The sequence below is a fragment of the Microcaecilia unicolor genome, chromosome 4 (assembly GCF_901765095.1).
Source record: "Microcaecilia unicolor chromosome 4, aMicUni1.1, whole genome shotgun sequence".
NCBI lineage: Eukaryota > Metazoa > Chordata > Amphibia > Gymnophiona > Siphonopidae > Microcaecilia > Microcaecilia unicolor.
Window position 1 is genome coordinate 36,148,375 of NC_044034.1, and position 20,642 is coordinate 36,169,016.

General features: G+C 43.5%; 1 protein-coding gene across 15 annotated transcripts in view; it reads right to left on the reverse strand.

The window, feature by feature from the left end:
* Window positions 1-20,642, reverse strand: part of SYTL2 (synaptotagmin like 2) — a 272,074-nt gene that overhangs the window by 118,762 nt on the left and 132,670 nt on the right. For all 15 annotated transcript variants that reach the window (XM_030200133.1, XM_030200137.1, XM_030200136.1 and 12 more), the window contains exon 3: window positions 2,739-2,890. In XM_030200133.1, coding sequence (XP_030055993.1) covers window positions 2,739-2,890 — 152 coding nt within the window. The remainder of the gene's footprint in view (window positions 1-2,738; window positions 2,891-20,642) is intronic.

The window sequence follows — 20,642 nt, forward strand, 5'->3', positions numbered from 1 at the left end:
AAGACTAATATAAATTTAATCGCACAGTAAAATTACAGATCATCAAAATATTAAAATATGTTCGTTTTCTAATTTTGTTTTTCTGAAAGCCGTGCATTGAGACCTACAACATATATTTTTGTATTCAAAGGATTTCATATGAGTTGAGATAAAAATGTGTCCTTGCACTTAAGAAAATAAATTACTTCACAACATATGCTACATAAAAGGATCAAGACTTATTATAACATTACAGTAACCTGTCAGAGAAAAAAGTGTCAGTCTGAATAATATAATATAGAGCAACTTTAGGACATTAACTTCTGCAAAACTGAGCTTCATTCATAGGAAAAACAGAAACATCAATGCACAGTGATTGTTCTGTACATTGTGTGGAGAGAGAGAGAGAGAAGTGAGGTCAGAGACCAAGAAAATGTGTCAAAGAGATGCAGAAATGCCTCCATCATATTGGGTACCATAGAAATGATTAAAATGAACTTTCAATCACACCTTGATAATACTTGCCTTGTGTAGGCAACCAATTGTGAGCGTTAGCAGTAAATTTGAAGAGAGAGCATCCTCTGCATACCCTGGCTTAGGAGTGAGGTTCATTATTCTCACGTCCATTTGGAGACACTTTTCCCAAGAAAAGCATGTTATAACAAGTACAATCAAGTACAGAGAAGGGAAATAAAATGATAAAGGGGATGGAACGACTTCCCTATGAGGAAAGGCTAAAGCGGCTAGGGATCTTCAGAATGGAGAAGAGACAGCTGAAGGGAGATGTGATATAGGTCTAAAAAATACTGAGTGAAGTGGAACGTGTAGACGTGAATCACTTGTTTACTCTTTCCAAAAATACAAGGACTAGGGGACACACAATGAAGCTACTAAGTTGTAAATTTAAAACAAATCAGAGAAAATATTTCCTTACTCAATGTGTAATTAAACTCTGGAATTCGTTGCTAGAGAATGTGGTAAAAGCAGTTCGTTTAGCAGGGTTTTAAAAAAAGGTTTGGCTAATTTCCTAAAAGAAAAGTCTATAAGCCATTATTAAGATGGAAGTGGGAAAATGCACTGCTTATTTCTAGGATGAGCAACATAAAATCTGTTTAGGGATCTTGCCAGGTACTTATGACCTAGATTTGCAACTGTTGGAAACAGGTTACTGGGCTTGATGGATTGGTTTGTCCCAGAATGGCAATGCTTACATTCTTATGTTTTCCTTGTTTTCTGCATATGTTTGTCCCTGGCTATTTGCTTAGACAAGCGGAAAGATGTTTCATGAAGCATGTGTAATATAACTGGTTCCAAGAGGGGTCAAAGAATCACCAGGAGAAAAGAGGAAGGAGAATTTCTACACAAGGTCACAACAGAGCAGATGTGTTGCAAGAATAATGTTAATTAATGCAAGCACAAATAATTGATTTTTCTTTTCTCTCAGAAGACACAGCTTTCACTGAACAACTGTTCTTTAATGCAAACATTTTTATTTTAACTCTTTGATATTGTAAGAGAAAGGCCAGACTGTCAGCACGTAGTCAACCCATCATGCCTATTTTAAGGTGGTAAAGCAATGCTAATATTCCTGACTGCAGGTGCTGGTGCTAATGTTGCAGCTCATGTCAGCTGAGGACATCTCTCTCTCCAGCATCTGCAGCTTGAACACATGAGTCTCAGCAGCTGCTTTGTTTAATCTTCTGCTTCCTGGATACATAGCACTTGCAGCTCTGCAAGTGCCATTTCATCACTGGACTATCTGATTTCTACTTCTGAGGCCAATGTAATGAGGTTCACTAAGCTCAAGGCAGTTTTTATTCCCATTTTAGCATGTCATTCTGTATGCTATACTTTAATCAGGCATTAATAAGGGAAGGAAAGGGATTAAGTACACAAATAAATTGTATTAAAAACAGGAGTAAAATGTGTGTTCAAATTAAAGCACCTCCATGCAAATGCCATTTAAATGAAGGGAAGAGCTACAACTTCCTAATGCACAGATTTTCTTTTAGTGCTAGCAATGTAACACCTAGGTTAGAGATGGAATAAAATTAACTCAAAATTCTGGGATTAGTATTGGTCAAGATGCTGCGCCAGCATGGGTCTGGAGCTGGGTGCAGGGGTCCTGGACTGGGATCCCCTTAACCGAGTCTGAGATAATGTTAGCAGAGCACCATAAACTATGAAAGAAACAGGATAGCAATTTTGATAGCCTTCTCTCCTCACTATTACCCATATTATGCACATCTAACACATATACTGAAAAGTACACTTTAGACAAAAAATTGTTGCTCGATGTTGTGTTGGTGGTCTTGAATTTCTGCGGATGTATGGTTGGAGTTGATTGTGAGGGTGTGAGGTGTGAATGACGTGTGTTGGAGGAGGAAGCAGGATATGGTAAAAGAAAATGTTTTGTATTGGAATTGGTATGTGCACATAATAAAAATGTAAATGTATGTTCTTTGTGGTCATTCATGGTGGTTACTTAGTTGGAAGATATTTGACTATAAACTAACACTAATTGCAGAAATGTGAGCTAGCTACACGCATAAGGTCCCCAGTCCATTTTCTGCTCCTTACTAGAACTGCATATAAACCCTAGTAGAGGGGAAGGGCATGTGATAGAACAGTATTTATATGAATCAGGTATAGAAATACAGTAAGGAATCAAACTTATTCAGACATAATTGCACTCTTTTTGTACCAACATTTACATGCTATATGAAGTGCCAGAGGACAGTGGAAAGTCATCTGCTTACCTATTGTCTGAGGCTTCTTTTTTCTTATTGATGCCCTGATGAGATCTGCTCCATGTATTTTGTCGCTATGTCTTTTGGATTTTGCGTCATAAAACCACTGTCCACTCATATTTTTTAACATGCTGTTATCATCAACTGTTTCTTCTAACTGCCTGTATTTAAAAAAAAAAAGTTCATGTTTCCACTGTTAGTTGTGTAAAAAAACAGATATAACATTTTAAAAAATCATATCGCTGTTATTCAGACACTGTTGAGTAAGAGATCATAGCTCAGATCCCACCCAGGGTCAAATATCCTGTAGAAGTGGTATGCATATGTTGCAGGAATGGATGCATGAATTTGTGATGCTTCAGGAGTCAGACAGCACACACCAGTATGAGAGAGAAATCTTCTTTATTTGCCAGCAAACAAAGCAGGACATCAGTTCTAGCTCTCTTCTCCTCTCTCTCAGCTCTCTGTGTCTTTGTCTCAGCTCTCTGTGTCTTTGTCTCAGCTCTCTGTGTCTTTGTCTCAGCTGCTTCTCTTCTTATGCTGTCTTCTCCTTCTTCTGTCTGTTCCTTCTGTCCTTCTCTTTCTTCTGAGCTCCTTCTGACGTAAACTGCTTCTGCTCCCACTTAAATAGGGTCCTAAGCCCTCCTCCTAGCCTAGCCCCCTTTACTCCCAATTGGTTAAGAAACTGATTGGCTACCTTGCCTCAACCAATCATTACTTTTGAAATATCAGTTACATAGGTTCCAGACATCCTAAACTGACCTGTGACCTGGGGCCCCTTAAGCCAGACATTTGGTCTCCAGTCTCTTACATGTTATTATGATTGATTTCTCATATTCCTAGTACTAACTGCTAACTAAACTCTGGCATTCATTAAAGAGGTCAAAAGCCAATCTTAATTAATAGCATACATATCAGGTTATTACTTCCAAGACCATTCCTGCATTTTACCTATAATTAATCAAGGAGAAGAGAGCTGACTAGTTCTGACCTTTTTCACCTCTCAGCTCCATACACAGAACTAGCTAAGACCACAGAAAACTCAAAACACATGTTGATCTCCTCACTGCAGCCTTAAACAGCAGACAAAGGATCATTTTAAAAGTAACACAGAGTTGAACAAACATCCTACACAGAATTATTAATTTACACAGAATACAACATATTCTAAAATAAGCATAATCAGATATATCTTATAAGATATATCTATATCTAAGCTATCTACATATTAAGCACTTCTAAATAGTATTTCAGCCTATTCTTAAACTACAATATGTCATATGTCTGGCTCGTGCCTGCTTACAAAACTATTCAGTAAGCCTAATAATTTACAGATGTGCCAGCTAGCATTGGCAATTCACAAGGGACAGAGTTGCATTTCTCACTGACCTTTCCTAACCTTAGCTCGGCCAAACTAGACTCTAATTAATTCCAGCCTGCATTCCTTCACTACTTGCAGAACTGAAGAGAATTCAAACTTCAAGCTTTTAATATCATTTCTTATGTATATAATTTCTCAGAGTTAACACTTTCTTTGCCCATGGCTGCCTCATTCCCCCCTTTGAGACTAAAATCAGCTTATGCAGAGATAAGTCTCACAACTCAAACTCTGGAGATTATAGTGATCCTAACTAGGAATAGACTTATGAATCACCATTACCCTACTTGTTAAGGTCCGACGGCATACTGCCGAAGCACATGAGGCCAAGAAACAAAATAACAACCCTGCTAAAACTAAGACTATTAGGGAAATAAACAAGGGACGTATCCAGGAGGTCAATGACCACCACCAGGAGGTAAGATCTAACCCTCCTCGGTAATCCTCCACATTAAGGCTAGCCAACTGTAGGACTTTATCCATGGCATGCCTAACTACATGCGTCCTATTTATGACAATAGTACAGCACTCTGAAGAATTTAGCACTGTGCAGAGGCCACCCTGGGCTGCAAAGAGATAATCAAGACCCATACGGTTATACCGAGAAACTATACTTAATTCATTAATTTGATCCTGCAATGCATTGACTACCACGTTCAGCTCATGAACTAAAACATGGAGTAGGGATTGAAGTCTCCGGGTAGCCATACCTAGTTCAGTAATACCCGCTACCGGGCCCCCAATTGGAATCCAGGCCGTGGCAGAAAGGGCTACAAGTCTCTTTTTAGTCAGAGGATAAGTAGAATTAATATACTGGAGGGCTAATTCAATCGCCTCATCCTCTGTGGCAACGGAGGAGGGTAAGGACAAAGCCTCTCGCTTAGAGCGGTGCGGGGATAGCGGCTTAAGAGGAATAACTTTAGGAAAATAATTCAAGGTTACCAATACACAAAAATCATATGTGGGGGGAAGAATCATGTGGAGGACATTATCACAGAGCCAGTAATGACCAAGGAGAGGGTGAGGAAAGTTCCCAATAAATGTTGGCTCAGGCTGGACAGGGTACTTAGGGTGCCCATAATGCGAGCCCCTATCCCAGGGGGAACGAAGACGAAATGGAGACTTTGCACACCATAGGCGCCAATCCCCAATTGTGACAGGCTGCTCATTTGTTAGTAACTCTTCATACCCCGGGGACTTATGAAAGTAGAAAATAAGCTTGGACACTATAGTCTTCTCAGTGGTACGCTTAGGAGCCAGATAATCACCTGGGTCATAATCTACAGGTATGGTAGCAGGGCACATAGGAGTACCTGGAGAAACTACCCACACAGATTCTCCTTTTTCTGGGAGAACATTAGTATAGTTACAGGGAATGGGAAGAACAGTTGAGATGCTTCTTGTTAAACAAAACACTCCAGAGGCTGGATAGGGAGACGTAAAAACTGGCCTTAGAGAAGATTCAGAGGGGGAAGTAGCATTATAAAAGGACCACCAAGTATAATCCTGGCTCCAAGGACCTGAACTCGAAAAGTAGGGAGGTATAAGAGCTGGAAGTTGCACAGGAACAGGAACAGCTGGGACATCTGTGGTATAAGGAGAAAATCGGGAACACACAATACAAGGGGAAGTAATCTTTGCTTGGCTAATTAGTTCCTGGACTGAGTGTAACCAAAGGTTGGAGCGAGTTGGGGTATTAGGAACAAGGAGGCAAGGAGTAGAAAACAACAAAAGCATCCAAACTACTAACATTTTCTTTCTTCTTAATCTAAAACAAATACAGCAAACTAATTAAGCAATAATATTTCAACAGTCTGTGCTAATCACAGATTACTCTCATATAATGTTCTCAGTCTTTGAGTTCTTATACCAGTTGGGATAGACCCTCAACTGATAAGGATCAAGCTTTCAAATTCCAAGAAAGCCAGAATCTGGACAGAAAGAGTCTCAGTATGAAGCCGAAGTTCAGCCGCTCCTGCAGTATGCAGTTGACCCTTCTTTTCAGCTAGTAGATTCTTTGGTTCGGGTCAAGCGCAACTTCAATGGCTCCGCTGGATCACTTTCTGCTCTCCACTGTTTAGGCTCCGTCTGATCCGTGCTGGGCTCAGTCTGGTCAGCAGACTTAATTCGAGACCAATGGACCCATGGAGTTATCCCTGCGACCTTCACAGCTGCAGGGGTAGAAAGCAAAACAGTAAAAGGTCCTTTCCATCGGGGCCCCAAAGGCTGGAGCTTCCAGTCTTTCACCCAAACTCTATCCCCTGGCAGGAAGGAATGTACCTGAGCCTGGAAGGGGACAGGGTTTATTTCTCTCACATAAGACTGAAGCTCAGAAATTATCTTTCCCAAGAGGGCTACCTGCTCCTGCACCTGGGTAGACCCTAAAATCCCTATGTCTCCCTTAATTCCCTGTAAAATGGCTGGGGGCTTCCCATACACACTTTCAAAGGGAGAGAGGGCTGTTCCTTTAGTTGGGGTACATCGGAGGCGGAAGAGGGCTAGTGGCAGTGCCTGTGGCCATTTCAGTTGGGTTTCCTGACAAATCTTTGCTAGGCTATTTTTCAAGGTTCTGTTTGCTCGCTCAACCTGCCCTGAACTCTGGGGACGATAGGCACAATGCAATTTCCAGGTAATGCGCAATGCGCGGGACAGGGCCTGAAGTGTAGCTTCAACAAAGGCGGGACCATTATCTGAACCTATGGCAAGGGGCAGTCCATACCTGGGGATGACATCCCTAAGGAGGGCTCGAGCTACCTCTGTGGCTTTCTCAGTGACTGTAGGATATGCTTCCACCCACCCAGAAAAGGTACAGACCATGACTAAGAGGTATCGGAACCTACCGCTCCTGGGCATTTCTGTGAAGTCTATAACTAGGGACTCAAAGGGTGTTAGTCCTCTAGACTGAACTCCTGGTGGAATACGGGGTCCCTGACGAGCATTATTCTGGGCACAGAGAGTACATCGGGCAGAGGCAGTGGCAACCAGACTATCCAATCCTTCCAGCACCACTACTCGACTGAGTAGACGGGCTAGTGCTGTTTTCCCTAAGTGTGATAGGTCATGAGCTTGAGACACTACAGGCCAAGCTAGGTGGCGTGGCACCAGAACTCTGGTATCAGGGAGATGTAACCAGCCATCAGGTCTCCTTACTGCACCTTCTTCTTGAGCCCATTTCTCTTCCACTTGGGTATACATAGGTGTCCATTCTTGCAATCGGATTTGGAACAGGGGAGTCACAGTAGTTGCTGGGGGTCCTCGAGCAGCTTCCTTGGCCACCCGATCAGCATGGCGGTTCCCTCGGGCCACTGGAGTATCTATTCTTTGGTGTCCCCTACAGTGAATGACAGCTACCTTCTTAGGGGCCCACACAGCCTCTAGCAGCTGAAGTATTTCAGGTCCATACTTAACAGGTTGGCCTGCAGCATTTATGAGTCCCTTTTCCTTATACAAAGCTCCATGAGCATGTAGAGTTGTGAAGGCATACTTGGAATCAGTATAAATGTTAGTCACCAGTCCTGCTGCTAGCTCCAGAGCTCGTATGAGGGCCACAAGTTCTGCTTTCTGAGCTGAAGTTCCTTGGGGCAGGGCTCTTGCTTCTATCACCTTGTCCTCTGTCACCACAGCATAGCCTGCCAATCGCTTGGAGTTCTCCACATAACTGCTTCCATCTGTGAAATAAATTACATCTGGGTCCCTCCACGGAACATCTTTAAGATCTGGTCGACTGGAGTACACTTCATCCATGGTTTGGATACAGTCATGATCCGGTGGTCCCTCAGATGCTGGCAAAAGAGTGGCGGGATTGAATGTAGCCACTGTTTCCAGGTGTATCCGTGGATTCTCACACAAGCTAGCTTGGTACTTAACCATGCGGTTATTTGTAAACCAGTGGTTGCCCTTATACTCCATGAGGGTGAGAACTGCATGGGGGACTTTAACAACCAGTTCTTGCCCCAAGGTCAACTTATCAGCTTCCTGGACCAGTAAGGCTGTTGCTGCAATGGCCCTCATACAGGCTGGCCATCCTTTAGCCACTCCATCCAGCTGTTTAGACAGGTATGCAACAGGCCTCTGCCAGGATCCCATCATCTGGGTCAGCACACCCAGAGCAACCCCCTGTCGCTCATGGACATACAGTGAGAAAGGTTTCTCCACATCAGGAAGGCCTAACGCAGGGGCTTGGAGTAGGGCTTTCTTTATGGCAATGAAGGATTGTTGAGCAGTAGGTCCCCATTCAAATGGTTCCTTTTCACCCCCCTTTGTGGCTTGGTAAAGGGGTTTCGCCATCAATGCAAAATTTGGAATCCAAATTCTGCAAAATCCGGCTGCTCCCAGAAATTCCCTAACTTCTCTTCTGGACTTGGGTTGGGGAATTGCAGCTACCGCTTGCTTCCTACTAGCATCCAGTCTCCTACTTCCCTGGGAAATACAGAAGCCCAAATACTTCACTTCTGACTGACAGAGTTGGGCCTTTGAGCGTGAGACCTTATAGCCTGCATCCAAGAGTAGCTCCAGCAATTCTCTAGTAGCCTCAAAACACTCTTCCTGGGTCACTGCTGCAATCAGGAGGTCATCTACATACTGGAGTAAAACTCGCCTGGAAGGCTCAGATTTAAAAGTCTTAAGGTCTTGTCCTAGGGCTGTCCCAAAAATGGTGGGGGAATTCTTGAACCCCTGTGGCAGGCGGGTCCATGTATACTGAAGCTTCCTTCCTGTTACTGGGTTTTCCCATTGAAAGGCAAAAAGCAATTGACTGGCGGGGGCCACCCGAATACAAAAGAAGGCATCTTTTAGATCTAGTGTTGTGAAATGGGTAGCCCCAGAAGGTATCAATCCTAGCAGGACATATGGATTAGGCACTACAGGGTGTAATGAGATAGTGGATTTATTGACCACTCGTAAGTCTTGGACTGGCCGGTAGTCCTCAGTCCCTGGCTTCTGAACTGGCAATAGTGGCGTATTCCATGGAGACTGGCAAGGACGAATAATTCCATGGGATAACAGACGATTCAAATGTGCTTGAATCCCTTCCAGAGCCTTTCTGGGAATTGGGTATTGGCGAAGATGGATTGGCCGGGCACTTGGAAGTAAGTCTACATGTACAGGAGGAATATTTCGGGCCAACCCTGGGGGATTATCTTCTGCCCATACCCCACTGACCTGAAAGCTGTCTGCCAGGGGTAGGTCAACTTGGCCATGTGACTGATGCAGCCGCCATTCTTCTTCAAGAGGGCAGCAGAAACTCAATATACCCTTAGGGCTGGATGTTGGGGGCCGAAAGGAGACTGAAGTCTGGCCATCAGAGTCAAAAGAAATTTGGGCCCTAAGCTTGGACAGCAGGTCTCGACCTAACAAAGGGATTGGACAGTCTGGCATATACAAGAATTCATGAGTGACTATGTGTGAGCCTAATTGGCATCTACGGGTTGTCAGAAAGGGCCTCCGGTTCTGCACCCCCGTGGCTCCCACCACTCGGACAGTTTTTCCAGACACAGGCGCTAATCGCTCTGTCACAACAGAATGTTCAGCTCCTGTATCAATCATGAATGGAATTGAGCGGCTCCCTATAGTTAGCTTGACCATAGGTTCCTGGGAGCCCAGTTTGTAGGAACCCGGTCTGTCCTATTCGTCCCATTCTGCCATCTCGGCTATCCCGATGATGTCAGATTCAGGAGGCTCATATCTTCCCTCTCGAACTCGGCCTCGGCTTCCTCGATCTCCTGGTCCCCTTCTCAGTCCCTGGCGCCTCTGGGGGCATTCATCTTTCCAGTGCCCTCTTTCCTTACAATAGGCACACTGATCCCTCTCCAATCTTGGTCTGGGATTCTCCCCCCTTGGCCGGGATTGATTGAAGGAATCTCGGGGCCTGGCTGGTGGTCCGGGGTCCCACTTTGGCTTCCCATTAGCTAGAGGTCGACCTCGGTTAAGGGTGGAATTAGTAATGGCTGCCGCTAAAAGGTCGGCCTTCTTCTGCATCTTCCGGTCAGCCTCTCGGCGCACCTCCTGATCTCTATTAATGAAAACCTTGGTTGCGATCTCAATTAGCTGGGTGGTATTCATCCCTGCGAATCCCTCCTGACGCTGCAACTTCTTCCGGATATCTGGCATACTCTGGGCCACCAATGCGCTATTCACCATTCTCTGGTTTTCTTGGGCTTCAGGGTCAAATGGGGTGTATGTTCTGTAGGCTTCAATTAGTCGCTCTAGAAAGGCCCCAGGGGATTCAGTTGCCCCTTGGAGAATTTCAGAGACCTTTGCCAGATTAATGGGCCTCTTTATGCCTTTCCTCATACCTTCCAGTAAGTCCCGGCAATAGCCAGACAACAGTTCATAGTGCTGCCTATCATTTGGATCCCAATCTGGAGCTGCGCGAGGAAACCGAGCTCTAACCCATCCCTCTGGATCCTGTGTCCTCTCGGGAACACGCTCTCGCGTGATGGCCTCAGCATTTTGCAAAATCTTCCGCCTCTCCTCAGTTGTGAAGAGGGTCAGGAGAAGTTGTTGACAATCAGTCCAGGTTGGGTTATGGGTGGCCATAATGCTAGTCACTAGGTCCACCACTGCCTGAGGCTTTTCAGTATAAGAGGGGTAATGCGTCTTCCAATTCAGGAGATCAGTGGTTGTGAAGGGTACATACTGATAGGCCTGTGCCTGTATAACCTGACCCTGATTATTAGGATCCGGTCGAGTGGTAGTTACCTGTCGGAGTGGCAGAACCCTCGAGGAGGTGGGAATGGAACCTGAGGTAGAGCTAGGAGCTACCCTCCTATCATGCTCAAAGGTGATTGCAGCGGGTCTAACCCATTCAGTGGAGGTAGGTTGAAATCCTGAGGGATGGGGAGGGGTACTCATAGACTGAGAGGTGGTCACAGGTGATTCAGTCCATTGAAAGGGATGCCGGGCCCCTAATGAGTGGGTAGGGGTACTAGAGGGAGAGGCTGGGCTGTCAGGAGTTGAGGAGTCAGGGAGTGGAGCCCAAAGTGGGTCTACAGAGGTTAACAGGAGAGGATTTGGCACAGAAGGGTAGAGGCCAGGTGAAAAGTCCAACCTAGGGTGTGGCAGGTTTGGCACAGGAGGGGAAGAACTATCCGGAGAAGCCTGTGCTGGAGAGGCTTGGGCTGGGCGGCGTGGATCTCTGGGGGTGGCACGGAACCCCAACAATGGGCCATAAGGTGGTGGCTCAAGGTCTGAGGGGTCATCAGAGAGTATGGGTTTCTCGGACAGGGTAGGGGCGGAAGCCACCGATTGGGTGGTAAGCTTCCTGGGGCTCTTTCCCTCTTCTAGTTTAGATTTTCTAATCTTTCTTTGAACACGACCTAACATGAATTTTACTGGGGATCCCATATAAGTTTTCAACCACGAGGGAGGGTCAGTCACAAGGCTGTCCCAGGAATCTATATAAGGGAGTTGTTCAGAATATTCTGGTTCTCCTACAACTATGCTGTAGACCTTCCGGATTACTTCAATATCTAAGCTGCCACTAGGGGGCCACCCCACTCCCATAGATGGCCACTCAACTTCACACAAGGTTCTTAAAGTACCTGAGCTTAAAGTCTGTCCATAATCATTAATTAAAAAACCTTTCTTGAAATTTCTAAGCATACAGTCTAGGGGGGTAACAATTTGTCTAGATGATGTCCCACCCATAATGCTTACAATTACAACACACAAAAAGGGGGGGAATTTTTGAGAATGCAGTAAGGGGTCTGCACTCTCGAGACACTAGGTAGACAGACAACAATCGCTTCCTTCCGTTGCTGACCAATTGAACTCGCGTTAATTGGAAATGCAGCTATAAGAAGTCCGCACTCATTTAGCATTCACTCATCACACATTCCATACAGAAAATCCCACCCAACAATTTCAGATTTCTCAAATACAGATAAGCTCAAGCGTTTTCGCTTCTAGTCCCCGCGACTAGAAGGTACTAGGGCCTTCGCTGAGAATTGATCAGATTCTCCTTCCCTCCTTCTTGAGGGGCTGGTTTACAACTTCCTAGCTAGGATTACAATACAGAATACAAAATACATACCCGGCGAATGTTCTCCAGTCAGTTAGGTGCTGGGATTAATGCAGGATTCAGGATCCCACCGCTGCCACCAAGAATTGTTGCAGGAATGGATGCATGAATTTGTGATGCTTCAGGAGTCAGACAGCACACACCAGTATGAGAGAGAAATCTTCTTTATTTGCCAGCAAACAAAGCAGGACATCAGTTCTAGCTCTCTTCTCCTCTCTCTCAGCTCTCTGTGTCTTTGTCTCAGCTCTCTGTGTCTTTGTCTCAGCTCTCTGTGTCTTTGTCTCAGCTGCTTCTCTTCTTATGCTGTCTTCTCCTTCTTCTGTCTGTTCCTTCTGTCCTTCTCTTTCTTCTGAGCTCCTTCTGACGTAAACTGCTTCTGCTCCCACTTAAATAGGGTCCTAAGCCCTCCTCCTAGCCTAGCCCCCTTTACTCCCAATTGGTTAAGAAACTGATTGGCTACCTTGCCTCAACCAATCATTACTTTTGAAATATCAGTTACATAGGTTCCAGACATCCTAAACTGACCTGTGACCTGGGGCCCCTTAAGCCAGACATTTGGTCTCCAGTCTCTTACATGTTATTATGATTGATTTCTCATATTCCTAGTACTAACTGCTAACTAAACTCTGGCATTCATTAAAGAGGTCAAAAGCCAATCTTAATTAATAGCATACATATCAGGTTATTACTTCCAAGACCATTCCTGCATTTTACCTATAATTAATCAAGGAGAAGAGAGCTGACTAGTTCTGACCTTTTTCACCTCTCAGCTCCATACACAGAACTAGCTAAGACCACAGAAAACTCAAAACACATGTTGATCTCCTCACTGCAGCCTTAAACAGCAGACAAAGGATCATTTTAAAAGTAACACAGAGTTGAACAAACATCCTACACAGAATTATTAATTTACACAGAATACAACATATTCTAAAATAAGCATAATCAGATATATCTTATAAGATATATCTATATCTAAGCTATCTACATATTAAGCACTTCTAAATAGTATTTCAGCCTATTCTTAAACTACAATATGTCATATGTCTGGCTCGTGCCTGCTTACAAAACTATTCAGTAAGCCTAATAATTTACAGATGTGCCAGCTAGCATTGGCAATTCACAAGGGACAGAGTTGCATTTCTCACTGACCTTTCCTAACCTTAGCTCGGCCAAACTAGACTCTAATTAATTCCAGCCTGCATTCCTTCACTACTTGCAGAACTGAAGAGAATTCAAACTTCAAGCTTTTAATATCATTTCTTATGTATATAATTTCTCAGAGTTAACACTTTCTTTGCCCATGGCTGCCTCACATATACCCAGGGAGGAAGGAAGGAAGCTGCTGCTGATATAACAAACTCTGCTGGCCAGCTAGTGGCACTGAAAGTGAGCCTAAGAGGAGGCATCACTTCTAGTCTAGGGCTTGTAGGTTCAGGTTCAGTATATTTGATAGACCACAATTTAAAAAAAAAAAACCCCAAAAACAAAAATCTAAGCGGTTTATAGAGTAAACAAAATAATTGGATGGGGATGGGAAAAAATAGAAAAGACAATCATATGAAACAGAAGGGTAGTGGGGAAAGAAAAGAATTATAATATGAACAAAGCTTTGAGTCACAATGCTATATGGCACTTCCTCCTGTCATTTATATATCTGAAAAATGTCTTGTCCCCCAATTTTACCATATCAGCTATCTTTTCTTCATTTTGCTTCTTCACATTCCTGACAGCTTTTCCCCATTATTTTTGCCTGTCCTCCTCTTTCTGAGTCTTCTTGTAATGTATGAGGGTTAACCTTCTTTCCCTTACCTTTTCAGCTACTATGTTCGAGAACCAGAGCAGCCTTCTTTTTCTCTTACTTTTATGTAGTTTTCTATTAAAATAGCTCCTTTCAGTTTTGCCCACTGCTATTCTCCTTCCTTCAGCTGTTCCCATCCAGCTAACTCTTTCTTGAGAAATGTCCCCATCTCGACAAAGTTAGTTCTTCTGAAATCTAGGACCTTCAATCTTGAATAAGCCCTCTCCTCCTCTGTCTTAATATTGAACCACACCATTCGGTGGTCACTAGATGCCAGATCTCCCACCATAACATCAGAATCTTTTTCCCCATTTGTGAGCACCAGGTCTAGGATAACTCCATCCTGCATCAGTTCCGTTAGCCACTGCTGATATAATTCTTCCTGTAGAGAATCCAAGATCTCTTTGTTTCTAGAAAACCTCGTGGCAGGGATGCCCCAATCAACGTCTGGCATGTTAAAAACACCTATCAGTAGTACTTCCCCTTTCCTGGTTATTTTGTAGATGTCTTCAATTAAGTCTCTGTCCATTTCTTCTGACTGTGAAGGTGACCTATATATTACACCAATGTATATACATTTTTCTTTCCCTTTTACCAGTTTAGCCCACAGTGCTTCTTCCTTACTCCACACATCCTGAAGTTCTGTCACTTTAATACTATTCTTAACATATAATGCCACCACTCCACCCTTTTTTCCTACCCTGTCCTTCCTGTATAGATTATAGCCAGGTATAACTACATCCCAATCGTGACCCTCCATGAACCACATCTTCGTGACCGCCACTAAATCCAAGTTGGCTTCTATCATTGCAGCATCTAGATCTAGAAATGTGTATTCCATACTATGGGATGTTACTTTTTTCCCCTTTTCCATTTCAAGCTTTACACTCTGCTCCCACGTAATAGGCATTTTTAATGTTAAAAAAATGTGAAGTTTATGAAGCATCTTCCTTTTGGACTAGACCGGTGAGATGCAGTAGAGACAATTTTCAACACAACAAAGACATTCTAAAAGAGGGCATTTATTTTCTTTGTCACCTATGTGCCTTAATAAATAGGTATTAAGGGATGAAGTTATTAGCATGGGCTACTGTTAAGTCAGGTTATTTTAGCACAGGGTCCCATTTTATGTAATGAATAACCTGACTTGTGGTAAAATAACCCAACTTAACAGTAGCCTACATTGATAACTTCCCCCATAAGTATACAAGCACTCTTTCTTGCTTGTTATTTTAGCAGCAAATAAGAATCTTTAAGAGTCATATTTCAATTCCATCTTCTTTTAAGCTTAAAATGCTAAATATTAGCGTTATTTCATTCTTTGGAATAGTACAGCTTTCTATTTTAAGAGAAATGAATATGCATGTGAACACTAACCAAAGACAGGAAAGCAGATTGCACAATGGCTGATCGAAACTCAAATCACCAAATGGGTTGGGTATATCTTACTGGTTCATCATTGTCTCTGTAAAACCATAATGCCATAAAAACCAAACTAGCATGCAAAAATAGTGGTGAATACCAGAAATTGGAAAATACTCAAGCTCTGGGAAAAATGCAGAGAAGGGCGACGAAAATGATAAAGGGGATGAGATGGCTTCCCTATGAGGAAAGGCTAAAGCGGCTACGGCTCTTCAGCTTGGAGAAAAGGCGGATGAGGGGAGATATGATAGAGGTCTATAAAATAATGAGTGGAGTTGAACGGGTAGATGTGAAGCCTCTGTTCATGCTTTCCAAAAATACTAGGACTAGGGGGCATGCGATGAAGCTACAATGTAGTAAATTTAAAATGAATCGGAGAAACGTTTTCTTCACTCAACGTGTAATTAAACTCTGGAATTCATTGCCACAGAATGTGGTAAAGGCAGTTAACTTAGCGGAGTTTAAAAAAGGTTTGGACGGCTTCCTAAAGGAAAAGTCCATAGACCGTTATTAAATGAACTTGGGGAAAATCCACAATTTCTGGGATAAGCAGTATAAAATGTTTTGTACATTTTTGGGATCTGGCCGGGTATTTGTGGCCTGGATTGGCCACTGTTGGAAACAGGATGCTGGGCTCGATGGACATTTGGTCTTTCCCAGTATGGCAATACTTATGTACTTATGAAGAAAACCAAAACTAGACACAGAATCCAACACTTACAGCAGGCTCATGCAGGCTGGATTAAGTATCTGGATGTATAGCTGTTCTGAACCAATGAATTTACTTGTCTTTTTTGACAGTTAACTGACACAACAGCAGAAGTAGTAAGCAAACAGAATTTAGTTATTCGCCTTCTCAACCCTTCTCATTGTTGGAATATGTGAATATTCTCTCCTCAACTCTGCTCGATAACACTGTAGCAAATAGTATAAGCATGTTTTAAAGAAGAGTGTCACCTACAGTCTGTTTCTAGATGTGCTGAGGGACTCTGGGGCTCTAAGGTTCTTAAGCAGTGCTTTAGGTGGCTTGGTCCTGGTGGATAGGCGATGATCCCCAGGTGTCTTGTTGCTATCAGTGGTTCTTATTTTCTAATTGTACACAAATGCCATCAAGACAGATAAGACCCGAGTCATCTTAACTAGTGCAAGCCAAAGAATGCAGACTGCACTACTAATGACACCTAGAATACAAAAGAGCAATCTGAATCCAAAAGCACCCCAAGACTGCAGCTATCATATTTGGCTCTATCATTAAATCTGATGCAGCAATACTGGTGAGAAACTCCCTCCATCTAGGAATCCGAAGATGCATTGTTTTATCTGCATTCACTTAGTCTGTGAAGTCCAAACTAGATTTTTACCCCCTATAACAACATGCATTAACGTCTTCCTTGTCAGAGTCCATACTGATTAAAATGCTGAATGTCATCTGCAAAAAGGTGTCAGTCCATATTACAGTTGCCGACAGTATCAATCAAGATGGACAAAAAAATATTGAAAGGAACTGGATGGATCTCTGCAACAGACCAACAGGGGCATTTTCAAGAGAACGGCGCCCATCTTCTGACACAAATCAAGAGATGAGAGTCCTTCTCTCAGGGTCGCCCAAATCGGCATAATCGAAAGCCAATTTTGGGCGCCCTCAACTGCATTCCGTTGCGGGGACGACCAAAGTTCCCGGGGGGGCGTGTTGGCAGTGTACCGAAGGCGGGACGGGGCGTGCTTAAGAGATGGGCATCCTCGGCCAATAATGGAAAAAAGAAGGGCGAGCATTTGGCCGACTTTACTTGGTCCATTTTTTTTCACGACCAAGCCTCGAAAAGATGCCCGAACTGACCAGATGACCACCGGAGGGAATCAGGGACCACCTCCCCTTATTCCCCCAGTGGTCACCAACCCCCTCCCACCCAAAAATAAAATTAAAAAAACATTTTTTTCTAGCCTCTAGGCCAGCCTCAAATGTCATACCCAGCTCCATCACAGCAGTATGCAGGTCCCTGGAGCAGCTTTTAGTGGGTGCAGTGCACTTCAGGCAGGTGGACCCAGGCCCATCCCCTCCTACCTGTTACACTTGTGCTGGTAAATGTGAGCCCTCCAAAACCCACCCGAAAACCCACTGTACCCACATGTAGGTGCCCCCCTTCATCCCTAAGGGCTATAGTAGTGTTGTACAGTTGTGGGGAGTGGGTTTGGGGGGTTCAGCACCCAAGGTAAGGGAGCTATGCACCTGGGAACAATTTGTGAAGTCCACTGCAGTGCCCCCTGGGGTGCCCGGTTGGTGTCCTGGCATGTGAGGGGGACCAGTGCACCACGAATGCTGGCTCCTCCTATGACCAAATGGCTTGGATTTGGTCGTTTTTGAGATGGGTGTCCTTGATTTCCATTATCAGTGAAAATCAAGGTCACCCATCTCTAAGGTCGACGATCTCAACATTTAGGTCGACCATCTCTAGGGTTGACCTAAATGTTGAGATTTGGGCATCCTCGACCGTATTATCAAAACGATAGATGGACACCCATCTTGTTTCGATAATACGGGATGCCCCACCCCTTTGTGAGGACGTCCTCAGAGATGGGCGCCCTTAGAGATGGTTGTCCCCATTCGATTATGCCCCTCCAAATGGCAGGGACCTGCTGAAGATGTAATATTTTCCTGCCTGACCTATCTTCTAAACAAAAGGAAAGCATATTGATATACTATCCCATCCAATGTCAAATACTCTAGCCTACCATGTCAAATGGTAATGTTAAGTCCAGCAACACTCTCAGGCAGTCCCATCCGGTATCTCCGTTAATACAGAAAAACTGTTTCTGTCCTATTCCTTGATTACAATGCCAACTGACAGTGATGAAGAACTAACTATCTTGTCCTCCAGGCAATAATTTAACTGGTTATATATGCTCTTTTCAATTAACTTCCCCAAAAATAAGATGTTAGCAGCACACTTCAATTTATGCTCCTTGAGTGCGAGCTTAACTACAGTTTGCTTCAACATCACAGAGTATTTGCCTAGTTCCAAGGAAGCAGTACAGTCAACAGCCAAAGACCAGGCATCATGCCATCATCCATTTCATTCTACTGGCTCGTCTAACAGCTATGCAGCTAAGATTTCCTTGGTCCAGTTCTGGGCATTTCTAAAGACAACTGGCAGCTGAACCTCATTCTCACTCTTCTACAAAAACTGGACCATATAATGGTCAGATCATGGAAGTGCAGAAGAAAACGTTGATACAGATAGCATTTGCTGAGGTGTTAAAAAGTGTGAAATGCCATATGTCTTTGTGAGTTCAGGGTCACTAAGGACTAAATTCATAAATGGTGCCTTAAAAAATTCCTAATAATTCCTAGCATCCTATTTGCTTTTTGGGCCACCATTGCACACTGGACAGATTTCAGTATATTGTCTACACCACCACCTAGAACTTTTTCTTGGGTGCTAGCATCAGGTAACTATGATTCGGATTAAGCAAATTGGTGAGACAAGAATTCCCTTGGCTGAAACCATGCTGACTCTGTCCCATTAAACCAAGTTTATTTATGTGTTCCATAATGTTATTCTTTATAATAGTAACATAGTAAATGACGGCAGATAAAGACCTAGTTTCCTCTATTTCACCTGGCACTGACATCAGGCTAATCACACTAAGTTTTTGACAAAGTCCCTCATGAGAGACTCCCGAGGAAATGAAAAAGCTTTAGGATAAGAGGCAATACCCTGTTGTGGACTGGAAACTGGTTAAAAGTTAAAAAAAAAAAAACAGAGTAGGGTTAAATGGCTAATTCTCTCAGTGAAGGAAAGTGAACAGTGAAGTATCACAGGGATCTGTACTGGGACCAGTGGGAATTTTTTTTAACTATCTACTATAATAAAACTCACCCTCAACGTTCTGAGGACGCTGACATCAGTGAAGCCAAGCCCTGACTTCCTTCAAAAAGGTTCGAAGGTTCGTGGTGGTGAAGCCACCAAAATCGCTCCGGGCCCCGCCCTTGAGGGTGGAGCAATGGCAGAACAACGAAGAAGTTGGCAGGGAGGCGGGGGGGGGGGGGGAATTGCTCCGGGCCCCGCCCTCGCGTCAAACATCATGACGTTGGGGGTGGGGCAATGGCAGAACGACGAAGGGGTTGGCCAGGGAGGGAGGGGGGGGTGTTCACGACGAAAACCTTGCTAGCGCCCATTTCATTTGCTCTGAAACGGGCCTCTTTTACTAGTTTATAAATGATTTGGAAATGGGAGCAATGAGTGGGAGATGAAAAGTGCAACTGACACAAAATGTATTCAAAGTTGTTAAATCACATGCAGATTATGAGAAACCTTGGAGGACCTTGGAAGGCTGGAAGACTGATCAGATGGCAGATGAAATTTTATTTGGACCAGTGCAAAGTCATGCACATTGAGTGGAATAACCCCAACTATAGCTAAAAAGTACATAAGGTGATTGAATGCTTTGAAAAAACACAAAAGGGCAGTATTCAAAAGGTACTAACATAGTTGGCAGTGGCACCAACCCTATAAGTTTTGGGTTAACAATAAAGCTTGGAGATCGATATGGAGGCATTAAACCTAAACTAAAATGAGCTAAGAGAGGCTGAATTTTAACATGGATAAAGTTTGGTTGTTAGGTAAGTGTTGATCTTGTAAGACGCAAAGCTGAAGATATAAATACCCGAGATGGACTACTCACAGGGATAGTGGTGGCCATCAGTGAAACAGATTTTAGGCATATTATGATATGGTGCGTTAAGAGTGAGGAGGCTAAAAATTGCAGGAAGAAGTCAGCATTGCACATGGTAACTCATATGCACATCTACACAAGTGCATGATCTCAACAGGACAGACTGGATGGGACAACAAAGTCAGAAACTCATGCTACAAAAATGTTACAAGTACAGTCCATCCTCAGAGCAAGGTGAGGCATGTTCGCTGCTCTAAAAATCCAATATTTGTTTTTAATACCTATTTGTGTGTTTTACTGTTCTTTTTAAAAAATTTAATCTTGTTTCATTTTGTTCATTAATTTATTTTCCACAAAATAAAAAAATATTTTTCAGCTGCTATTTGCTGTTCCTGATATGCATTGATCCACAGATGGACTGAAACAGTAATTTCTCATATGCTACATTAAAAAAAAATCTATTTATGCCCCTGCTGGGAAATGACTATCAGTCTGTGTAGGAATTACAGTATGGTCTCACTTGGCAGCTAAAGTAGATCCTACTGATGCTTTAGGCATTTGTCCAATCCAAAAGATTATACAAGAAACCAGCCAACTTCATATTATGTGTACTTAATT